The sequence below is a fragment of the Rhinolophus sinicus genome, linkage group LG01, assembly GCF_036562045.2.
Source record: "Rhinolophus sinicus isolate RSC01 linkage group LG01, ASM3656204v1, whole genome shotgun sequence".
Taxonomy (NCBI): Eukaryota; Metazoa; Chordata; class Mammalia; order Chiroptera; family Rhinolophidae; genus Rhinolophus; species Rhinolophus sinicus.
This window is the reverse complement of record NC_133751.1, coordinates 55,543,624-55,555,829: the sequence shown is the minus strand read 5'-3', so window position 1 is coordinate 55,555,829 and position 12,206 is coordinate 55,543,624. Positions and strand designations below refer to the sequence as shown.

Genomic DNA, 12,206 nt, shown 5'->3' with positions numbered 1-12,206 from the left:
TTGTCTTGTGCACCTGAAACTAATAAAAAAAAAGTATTAAAAAAAAAAGACAGAAGGAATTGTTACAGTTACCCTAAACTTGCAATAAGACCTGGAGATATTCTCAACCTCTTCTAGGATCTGGTTCTCACTGTAACCTCTAGGTCTGGAACAGTGGTTTTCAACTGGGAGTAAGAGGGTTAGAAAGGTTAGAGAAGGAGAACTTGATTTGAAATCGATTCAGTGAGTCTGACAGGAGCCTTTGTTTTGAAAAAGAAAACAAACATACATATACAAACATGTCCCCAGGCGATTCTGATGTCCCTCCCCTCCACACTCTAAATTACAGCCTCTGTTCTACTAAAGTCAGCCTGGGCCTTATGAATGCTGCCCTGACACCCTGGGAGAAGGCTCTTTTCAGAAGAGCTCCCATTTCCTCTTCTAGGCTGCAGATACTTGCATTGATCTTAAAAATTCCTCTGCTTCTCTTGATGGGATCTCCTATGAGTTCAAGTTCCTGAGAAAATTTACAACCAGGAATCATTTCTGACAGTGCTTGGCCAAAGCCCATTTACCATGAAATTGCTGAGACAAGTTTTGTCATCATTAATTGTTCTGGGGACTTTAAGCCTAATTTCACTAGGCCTTGAAGATCAGGCATCATATTTCTTTGGAGTTTATTTGTCTTACACCGTTTTTTTCCAATCAATGCCTCTTCCTGTCTCAAAGTCAGAAACTCTGATGGTTCCCCTAGTTCTTTTCTGACAGACCTCTTCCGCTCAGCCCATCTGTGGAGCAGAGATAACCCTGAACACAGGAATAATCCAACCACTGTCTACTTCTGCAGCTTCTCTTCAGTATCTTAATGACTCCTTTTTCCATAAAAAAATCGTATCAGAAAAAAGAGGATGACTGTCCCTTCACTATTTTAAGACAAATTGGGACACACATCTGATAGCTTATGAAACTAGAAAAAGATAGGGTGCTAAATATAGTGAGTGTGTGTGTGTGTGTGTGTAGTTATACAGATATATGTATAACTTGCTCTGTATTTAAAATGAAAACAAAAAATAAATTAAAAAACGGTGTAATATGTGATCTGGTAACTTTTCATTCTCTTTATCTCCTCTCTCAATATTTCCATATCTTTGTCTCCTTTCTCTAATCACATGGATTCAGGAACAAGAAAAGGAAGTGGATTGGACACCACCTCTTTTTCTCATTCACTAGTTCCTTTATTTATGTATTCTAGTTCTATATTCTATTTATATCCTTTTTATTTAAAGAATGAAGAATGAGATAGTGGTGTAAGACTAAATGCTAGATGGGAAAAAAAGCCATAACAATAAGGAAAGAATAAAAAGAGTGAGGCATGGGGACTTGAATGATTTATACATTTTCCCTCTTAATCACTTGCAAAGTTACTTATACTTGCCTTTACCATTTGTTCTTCTGAAGGGCTCATTAAATGTAAATAAATGAATTCTACAATTCTGCTCCTTGTCTGAACTTTTATACTTATTTTGTAAACACAGAAGCAAAAATTATAAAGGAATAAAACCATTTGAAGTAGACAACAGAAAAATCCAGAGGTAATATAACAGAATGTTTTAAAAAATTGTATCTTTTATTCTAATCATACTCATTTTATGTCCTCTGAAACCCTTGTCATTCTTTTTCTTCTTTTCATAACTTTAATCTTCATTTTACCTCAAATAAGGGAATTGAAATGAACAAAGTAATCAACCATAAAGGGGGCGTGTTTCATTTCCTCTTTCTTTTAATAACACAGCTACTTCACTTAAAAAAAAATTTCATTCATAGTTTACTATTTATTCTAAAGATTCATTATATTTTAGAAAAGTTGACATAAACATTTGAAATTACTGAGATTGGTCTAGAAGATTGCAATGGTTATATTTTAATGCTTGAATAAAAATGAACAAAATTATACATCATAAGATCAGAGATTTGCTTTTACCTGTTCTTGGGTCCGATTCTTCCAGTATAACCACCGTTTTTTCCAATCTGGACCCACCATATTTTCAATTGCATTTTCAGCTAAAAAAAATTTTTAAATTTTTATTAATTCAACATGAATTTTATCACTTACCAAGTACATAAGTTATAACTAATAATAGTCTTGCTCTCTTAACTATTTCAAAGTGATATATCAATACAAAGTTAGTTGAAGTAAAAAAAAATTATATAACTATATGATTGATATAGTGCACATATAAGAATTTAATTACACTATATGTTTAGAATCTATAAAAAGTATAATTGCTTATAAAGTTCTAATAAGTATAATAGCAAGCACTAAAATAGTCTGAGTTACAGTTTTTTAGATTATAAGTACATATAAACGTGTCCAATTTATTTAATATTTTTGGTAGTTACTAAGCAGTTGACTGAAAAATCCTACAGATAATATTCAACTACAGTATTAATGACAACGACCCTGAAATATTAATTTTTTTTTTTTACAAATGTCCACTGAAATTTAATGATTCCTTCATCACTGGGCATGCTCAAAACTCAATAACTCGTGTCCCTACTTACTATCTTTGAGACGAGCCTGAAGAGCCTCTTCCATAAAATAAATAGCTGCATCCCACTGCTGTTTATCAGATATGGACCGGTCTTCTAAAGCATTGTGTTGAATAACCCTCTGAAATAACAAAGAAAGAAAAACAGCTAATTTGATTTGTGTCTTATCATTTACTAATTTTATTTAAATTGACAGCTTAGCAAATATACAAAATAACAGATATATCTAAAACAACATAAAAGTGTGTCCCTTCCACATAAATGCAGGAGGTCCTATTATCTGCCTGTTTGTCAGTTTTCCGTCTAAAAAGCAAACTGGATATTTTCTACTAGCCCAAATTAAATGAGCTGATCACCTCTAAGATCATGAGTGGGGGGATATTACACATTTAACTATATAAAATCCAACATCTAGAACCCTAGTATTCAGGAGTTAATGATTTAGATCATCTCTACCTGTCCTTTTTGCCATATGACCTATGTGTCAGCATTTTCAATAAAGATAATAGAAAAAAAATAATAACCATTATCTCACTAGTAACAGCAAAGAAAAATGTAATGGAGGGAACTGTAAAAGGTCTCAACAATCATTAAGTAAATGTCAGTTATTTATTCTAAGAAAATTAGTTTCCAAGTTTTACAATTATTGAATGAATGAATGAAAATGATACCACTCTCAGAAAGTCTTAATAAGGCGTCTAACAAGAATAAATATGGTTTTCAAATATGAGGACAAATATTCCTTTCAAAAAAATTACAATTACGGCCAGCCGACAGTCAGATATGCATTTTCCCAGAAAACTGCTTCCTCTTATCCTTCAACAGTGCCTCTCATAACTGTCTGAGCAGAGCAGGTGCTTAATAAGGCTTGATTATGGTGATGAGAATGTTCTACCTAACAAGAGTTATCAGGTGGTGGAGGTCAGGAGCCAGGCTTCTTAATTAAACGTGTGTATCCCAGCTTTGCCAACAAGAATAGGACTGTTTGAGACCTAAATAAAAGAACGCTTACAAAACACACAGCAGAGTTTCTGGCACCTTGTAAGCATTCAACACACGGTAGTCAGCATTATGATTTAGGTGTCTAACATTTTATAACTCAAAGCCACTGAAAACCAACGCATCTAATTCTTTTCATTACCACAGACGGTAAAATGAGAAGCAGCTATCCTCTATCAGTTTAGGCTAGTGGATGACAATTCGTTGAAGTTTACAGAACTTGTTTACGGAGAAATTTGACTTTCTTCTGAAATGATAGCCAAAAAAGAAACAGCGAGGACAATTACAGAAGAACAGAGAAATGTCAAAGGGTCAATTACAGATTGTAAACCCATTTCTTTCTTTCATTATTTTAAATTCAGAATCTAATTTAACTAGTCATATCAAAATAGTCTCCTATAAAAGAGCATCAGTTTGAGAAACTATATCAATAGATGAGGCCAACACCCTAATATACAAACAACATACCAAGCTGTCCTCTGCAAAATCATTCCACTTGTGGCGTTTAATACTTTCTTCCTTAACAGCCTCTTTAAGTTTATCAAATATGTCATCATGCTCTTTTCCTTTTGGTTCTGTCATGAAGCGTGAAAATTCTTCTTGTAGGGTCTCCCAAGCAACCTAGAATTATTTTAAAGAAAAATGTTGTATTTATACTGTATACTTTTACTTAATGTACAACATGAAAAATAAACACATGCCTTAAAATCAAATAGATGTGATAAATCAGCTTATCAGAAAATACATACAAAACTACATTTGAAAACAGAAACGTCGGCAAATACAAACTCTGGCCTGGAGATCTTACAGTGGTAGCTGGTAGGGTAGATTTGACCTCCTGACATATTTTGCTAGACATACACAGTTTTAAATTTTTAAAAATTAGTAACCGGTATTTAAAAATTAAGAGACTTCACACACAAATCTACACTTCCTGCCTCTCTTGAAATATCTGGCAACAATGTACCCACATTCGTACACAGCAGTACCTGCTGAGCTGAACAAGAGCTGCCCCATTTAGGTAGGGTATGCACTCTGGGCAGCCACCACTTAATTCACTTACTTATTTCATTTTGTACAACACCTGAGCTTGCCTGCTTCTTCCACATGGTAAAGGTTTAAAATTTCTTAATGATTTACTTTCCTTCACATCTTTACATGTATGCAAATATATGAAACAATGCATCAATAACTTTCAAACATAGCTGAGTATTATTCAGCCTTGTATTACAGCAAACTCCTAATTACCAGAACAGTGAAAGGAAGAGCAGTGTCCAAAGTAATTAAGAACTAGATCTACTTAAGATAAAGTGGGCTAGTTAATGTTGTATTTTATATTTAGCCTTCTTCATTTTAAAGATGAAGACATTTGGCATCAAGAAAGGTGACTGTCCAAGAACACACAGAGAGGTGTTACAATCGGTGTTTCCTGACCTTCAGCAGGTCCACATCTTTCTACCACACCTATGTGGGAAGGGGACAGTGGCAGGAGACAGTACCATTACTGGTTTTATGATCACTTCTACTGCTTGAACCATAGGATATGAAAATATCCTATTAGGAGACAGGGCCCTGAAAACTGTTAGGGCCAGAAGGGAGGAGAGCTGGTGGAGTAGTGGCAGTAGCTCTCTAATTATCTTAGGAGTAAATGTATGGAGAACTGACCAGGGGTCATGAACATGCACATGCAGCTTAGGTAGAGTGGCTGTCAGAGTTCTTGGAAAAGAAGGCTTAAGGGAATCGAGAGCAAAGGTGAAGAAGGTCCAGTGGAGCAGGACAGGAAAGGGGTGAAGTACACCTGAATAACCAGAAACTGACATTTTGTTTCTAAGGCAGGTATGAAAAATTATTTTTAATACTGATTCTAATTTTATGAGCAACCTCACACAGAAGCACAGGACACACTGACTCTTAGCTAGAACAATCAGTCTTCAGAGTAATATGCATGGCAGATCAATTTGGACGACGGTCGCCATCATCATCACAGCAGCTGGCATTTACTGAGCAGTTACCAGGGCCAAGTATTGTCTAAGTATTTTACATATATTAACTCATTTACTCTTTATAACAGTCTATGAGGTAGGCGATGTTATCGTCCCTAGCATTTGGAAGAAAAACCAACACCCTCAGACCAACACCATACCAATGAGTAAATTTTTTTAACGGTAGTAACTGGTAGCAGCATTAAGGTTAATCCCAATACAAAATAAGAAATAAAGGATAAATGGACTATAGGGACCAAAAAGAAAGATAGTGGCTGGCATGGGAATGAAACCTAAAATTCACAGGTCCTACTCTCTTCCGATAATGCTTCTTACCCATTTAATTAAATTATATCCTAACCTCTACTGCTTTATTAGGAAGCTGCTTATCAGTCCACTGTTTAAGCTTGATATCCACTGTAGTATTAAAAGTCCCTGAATTCATGGTCTGTGCAGCTGGAAGATAGATGTTTTCAATCACATGAGTTGATACTCTTTCCCACAAAGATTGCTGAAGGATTTCCTCCCTGAAATTAAAAAAAGTTTCAAGAACACCAAATTTAGATATTAAGTTTTTTAAAAACAGTTTTATTCAAGTATCATTAACTTACAAGAAATTGTACATATTTAAAGTTTTGACGTATGTCCACACCTGTGCATTACCACAATCAAGATATAGAACTTACCCATCATCCCCAAAAGCTGTAACCACTGGATCTATTTTGTCACCACAAATTAGTTTATATTTTCCAGAATTTTATATAAATGCAACCATATAGCATTTACTCTTATTTTGTCTGTCTTCTTTCACATAGCATAATTATTTTGAGATTTACTGATGGTGGGTAGACCAATATATCACTTCCTTTTATTGCTGAGTAGTACTCCATTACATGAAATCTGTTTATTTATTCACTTGCTAATGGTCATTTGGGTTGTTTCCAGTTTTTGTCCACTACAAATAAAGCTGCTATGAGCATTCATGTACAAGTCTTGGTATGGACTTATGCTTTTGTTTCTCTTGGACAAATATCTACAAGTGGAATGGTTGATCATATGGTGATTATATATTTAACTTTTTAAAAGACTGTCAAACTGTTTTCCAAAATGGTTGGACCATTTTACATTCCCACCAGCAGAGTATGAGAGTTATAGAATCTCAGCTTCCTGCCAATACCTAGTATAGTTAGTCCTTTTAATTTTAGTCATTCTAATAGATTTATAGTGGTATCTCACTATGGTTTTAATTTGCATTTCCCTAATGACTAATAATTCTAAGCATCTTTTCATTGGCTTATTTGCCTAATATTCATATATACTTTGTATGTGTTGACTGAAGACGGAGTCCAAGACTGAAAACTTCTTGGTATAATTTTAACAATTTATCAGATCACAGCACAGAGCACAGAGACATTATGGGATAGTGCTAGGTAAAACTTTTCAGCGCTTTATGATTAAGGTAATAATATAAAAGATGCAAAAGTTGAAAATTCTGCCTTAAAAGACATCTTACATGAACACAGATTTCTAAATAAGAAAACTATTTTAATCAAGGGAAAAAAATTGAAATCTCAATAAAATACTTATTGGGCTTCTCCCAAACTAATCTGTATTGTAATACAATATGACAATACACAAAAACATTCTGCTTATCAAGTGGTGTGTCTTAAGAGCAACCTCTACTCTCTAGGATGCAGCCACGGAACTCGGGGGGGCAGACATCCCTGCTGTCCAAAAGCCAAGTCGCATTCTCTTGGTGAGGAGAGTGAACACTCCCTCCTATGCAAGATTACTCATACTCGTCAACATTTTGTATAAAATTAAGTCTACTGGGCCAATGAGCTTAGCTGCTGGTTTTCCTTGCTAACTTTCAGGTATTTTTTCAGTTACAACCAGAAAACAAAAGAAAGAATGTGAGAAGAGGTTACACCACTGAGGACCAAAGGACAAAGTCAATTTAGTCATGGTGCTAATGACAGATAATGGGAGAATTTTAGGAGCAAAGTGAAGAAAACAAATTTGTCAGGGCCTGCTGTTCACATACAATTTTAAACACAAACTCAAGAAAATTTCTGAAAAATTAACAAAAGACCGGGATTCAGCTTCTGCCCACTAGGGCTTTTTGCTGCTCCTGCTTTAGAACAGACATGGTCTGTTCTCTTCCTAACAGTCTTTGGGCCAAAAATCTGTATCCCAGACACCCTTAAGTTACCATTAAAAAAAATTAATGCCTGTATACATATTTGTGTGCATGTATATTTATACAAGTGGGTCATTACAAATATTGTTTTATAAATACTTTTTTTAAACTTAAAATTGTATCGTACAGTTTTCCATGTGAATATCCTATATTTTTCAATGGCTGCACAGTAATCCATTCTATGGATAAAGTAAATATTATGTAATTCCAAATAGGAAACATAAGTTTTCAATTTTTTTATACATATAAATAAAACTGTGGTAAAGATTCTTACGTTTTCATCTTGGTCAAATATGTCTTCATTTACATAGATTCCCAGCAATGTAATTATTAGATACAAATGTACTCACTGTTTGACTCCTCTTCTCCATTGCCTGTATACAGCCAATCATTAAATTGGGTCAATTCTATCTCCTAGGCAACCTCTTAAATATCTCAAAAATATCTCTTTTTCTCCATCTGTACAACCACCATTCAAGTTCAAACCACTATCACCTGTTGTCTAGCTTATTGCAACAGCCAACTGTCTCTCTGCTCAGTTTCCTCCATCTATATTCCATTTTCTCAACCACAGAGATCTTTCTAAAACACAAATCTGACCTAAACCTCTTCAATGGCCTCCAGTGCTCATGGATAAATTCCAAGCTTCTGAACATGACTTGTAAGGCCCTCAATAATCTATATCTTGCTTGCATCTACTGTTTTATCTCCCACCTCATGCCTCCTTCTACGTATGTATGCTAAAGCCAGATGTGACCGCCTTCAGCTACCTGGGTCACCTTCCTTGCTCTCACTTACTGACTTCCACAATATTCCTGTCACTGTCCTTACGTAAGACCTTTCCACCCTTTAAATCTCAGATTATGATATCAGAAATCCTTTTTGATTACTCAGTTCTGAGTTAGGAAACTCAATTGTGCGTTCCCATTTTCCTTTCATTCTTTTAACCTCAACAAAATAAACAATACTTTTAACCAAAAATTGTATGTATACCATGGTACCATTTTTTAAAAAGTGTATTTTTATAAATAAAGCCAGCTATCCTTTAAATAACATATGTAAAAATATATACCTACAATGATGGTCACTTGATGTTAATGATATACCAATATCTCCTGCTACTAATGTCGGTAATCGATTCCTGATGACCAAGTACATTGTGTGAAAATGTTGAGAGCTTATTATAATACAGCATACTCGTATATCAAATCTAAACCCCCAATAACTTTCTTAAAATATAAAGTATAGAATGTCTATAACTAAATAACAAACTATAACGTTAGGATATAAAATGCTTACTATACTGCTTCCAGATCCCATATCTAGACCAAATAGTCCTGTGACTTAATTATAGCATCTTAGGTACGTATTCTAAAATATTACGTAAGGCATTACGCAGCAAAAAGATACTACCTAAGACAACTATGTCACAAAAATAAAATGTTTTGGGTACTGAGTACAGTTGAATTCAATCTGGCATGAATAGTTAAAGACTGGGACCTGCTATGTTGATCTATGTTTGTTAAGCTATAGAGTCTGGAAAAAAAAGGGTGATGAAAATATACAAAATCATCTGATCCAGCAGCTCCCAGAATAAATCTCTAGCAGCCAGATGTCCTAGTTTTCTCCCTTGCCTTCTCAACAGGCAATCTGGCCATACAGGTTTCTTGTCCCTTCACAATTCCTTTCAGCCACTTGTGTGTTAAATAAGTTCTATTTATCTTCAAGGCTCGCTTTAGTGTCGGTATACTTTGATTTTAGACTTGCTCTGTCCAAACAAAACTAACCATTCCATTTGATGATGCCAGAAGCTTACAGAGGCACCATCCTTTTCTCCCACAAGTAGCATTATTAGTTACTATAGTTTCCAAATCACTTTTTATGTACATTATCCTCATACAACCTAGTAAGGCAAGGAGTATTATATTCATTCTATGTATGTGTGTATATACGTGCACGCACGCACACATGCACGCACACACACACGCACGCACACACGCACACCGCTATCTCCTACAACTTCAAAAGCTAATTGGCTTAAAGAAAACCATAGAACTGGCTTAAAATACAAATAATAATAAAGTTGTGTTGTATATATGTATGATTCATCAATCAATAAGTATAGATAAAATCAGATTCCATTTTTTGATAAGGGGAGATTAAAAATAGGCCAATTTTGACTACTTAACGAGAAAAGGGTTCACTGCTGAGGAAGAAAGGGCACCAAGATGGGGAAACTAGTAATACTGGATTCAGGTTTAAGGACTGGGCACTACTGTCTAGGCTCGGTTTTGATCATCTTCAACTAATTAAACAGCATGGGCACGGAAACTACTTATAATGAATGGCAGTAAGGATAGTTTTGCTCCAAGAGTGATACATTTCTTCAAAATACTACACACTACATTAGAAAGATAATATACACACAAGGAATTTGTGAATTAAAATATGAATGTGAAAATCTCACGGCTATTTATACATAGCTTACTTGAGGAACACAGAACCTACCTGGGTTACAGTGCTTCATGCCAACAAATCTGACTGTGCCCAAATTTACATACAACATACATTGGAGGTGAGTTTGCCTTGAAAGAGTTGCATGAGTATTTTCAAAAGGATACATTTACTCACTATTTAAACAAATCTCAAGTATGATTCTATTTGAAATGTGATTTGCACAAAACATTAAAGGTAAAGAAAAACCTAAGACAACTCAAAATTTAGAAAGAGCATGGAGAAACCTATCTTTCAGAGTATCTCTTCTAAAACATACTTAATAAACACATAATTTATTCTACTTAAATATTTAATTGGTTAGACTAGAATAGTAGTTACTTTTATGTTCTTGCCTATTTCACTAAGTGTTTTGCGTGATGAGCCAAGGCTACAATAAATCACTGCTCTGTCAACCTAAAGTTTAGTACTTCATTATAATTCATATAGTAAAGTCTTTGAGAAAAGGTCAAATACTCACCAATGTTTTGGTGTAACCTGGCTCAGACTGATAACTTCATCGAGGATTTCATTTTTAGCTTTTTCAAATAGTTCATTCTAGGCAATATAGATACACATCAGTAAGATTTTCATAAGACAGTCAATTTGCCCGTCATGATTTTCAGGGATAACTAAAGGGAAGGTCTCTAAGGGGCCAGTAGGATGAGCTTAGGTTTGAAGCATGCATGACCAGCAAATAATGCTCTTCTCTTCTGGTCTCTGTTTCAGGAACGCCAATATCCAGACAAGGACAAAGAAACTGACACAATGTCTACCTTATTCACTTAATTCTGAATGTAGTTTTTCACATAAAATTTGTTCAGATAAATTTTCACATACAAATGTTATGTGAAAGTATCAATACATATTAATTTAGTGTATTAGTAAAACTGATGCTGTGTTTTACAACTGATGGCATTTTAAAATCAAGGAAAACCAGTATTTAAAATTGTTATTAAATAATTTTAATAATACACTCCCACTAGAGTGTATTTTTCCACAGTACATGTTGAAACAGTAAAAAAGTTGATATATAATATTTAAAAGTTTACATTACATAAATACATTAATTCTGTAAGACCTTTAAATAAGATTCTTCGTCTTCTGGGAAAATACTTTTAAACACTTGTTTTGACATCTGTGATCCCTAATTATTTTTTAATATTATGAAAGAAATAATTTAAATTATTGTAGAAAAGGTAACTGTTCCTAGAAATGTATTTTTGCAACTCTAAATTAGTAATCACGTTCAAAATCAAAGCAATTTAGCTTACCAGATTTTGCTCATCAAAATTAATTTTGTTAGAGCACAATATTAAATTAAATATATACAAAATACATGAAGAACACAAATATTACCCGGTCAAGTTCTCGTAGGCGAGGAAAGTTATTCTTCCACTCAGTTTCAAGGTTAAAACGTGTTGCTGAGAAAGAAGAAAGATGTTCCAGCTTGAGGATTCTTACTTTGCAGTAGCTAAAGGCTATCTTGTATATCTTCTGCATTAACTGAATTTCTGAGTGTGCACCTATGGCTCCTGAGTACTCTGGGCTCTCAACATCTCAGAATCTCATTATTGCAACAGTTTTCCAAACTAATCTCCTTGACTCTAGTTTCTCCATTTTCAATCCACAAAACACACAGCTGAAGCACTTTAGTACAGTTAGCTAACAGCATGGACTCTGGATTCATATCACCAAGACTCAAATTCTGGGCCTACCCCTGTATGACACTGGTGCATTACTTAGGTAAGTAAGTTTGTGCCTTTTCTGCAAAATGGGAATGATAATAACACTTACAAGGTTGCTGAGGGACTAAATGGGATAAATAAGTAGTATTTCCAAGTGGGGAAAGGGAAGGAAGGTATGTCTCATCAAAGCAAAGCCACAGAGGAGGAAAGTATGGGATTCAGGAACTAGTACAATGTAGCAGAGGCTCAGGCTGCTGTGCTTCCCAACACATCTCTTTCCCCAACAAAAGGGGAACTCTGAGTTCACTTTTTTCT

At 34.6% G+C, this 12,206-nt stretch overlaps 1 protein-coding gene across 4 annotated transcripts in view; it reads right to left on the bottom strand.

Moving 5' to 3' along the window:
- Positions 1 to 12,206, bottom strand: part of OPA1 (OPA1 mitochondrial dynamin like GTPase) — an 81,954-nt gene that overhangs the window by 30,248 nt on the left and 39,500 nt on the right. For all 4 annotated transcript variants that reach the window (XM_019723206.2, XM_019723200.2, XM_019723222.2 and 1 more), the window contains 6 exons: positions 11,563 to 11,627; positions 10,685 to 10,761; positions 5,872 to 6,037; positions 3,997 to 4,149; positions 2,542 to 2,650; positions 1,961 to 2,040 (listed from right to left, as the gene is read on the bottom strand). In XM_019723206.2, the coding sequence (XP_019578765.2) occupies positions 1,961 to 2,040; positions 2,542 to 2,650; positions 3,997 to 4,149; positions 5,872 to 6,037; positions 10,685 to 10,761; positions 11,563 to 11,627 (650 nt within the window). The remainder of the gene's footprint in view (positions 1 to 1,960; positions 2,041 to 2,541; positions 2,651 to 3,996; positions 4,150 to 5,871; positions 6,038 to 10,684; positions 10,762 to 11,562; positions 11,628 to 12,206) is intronic.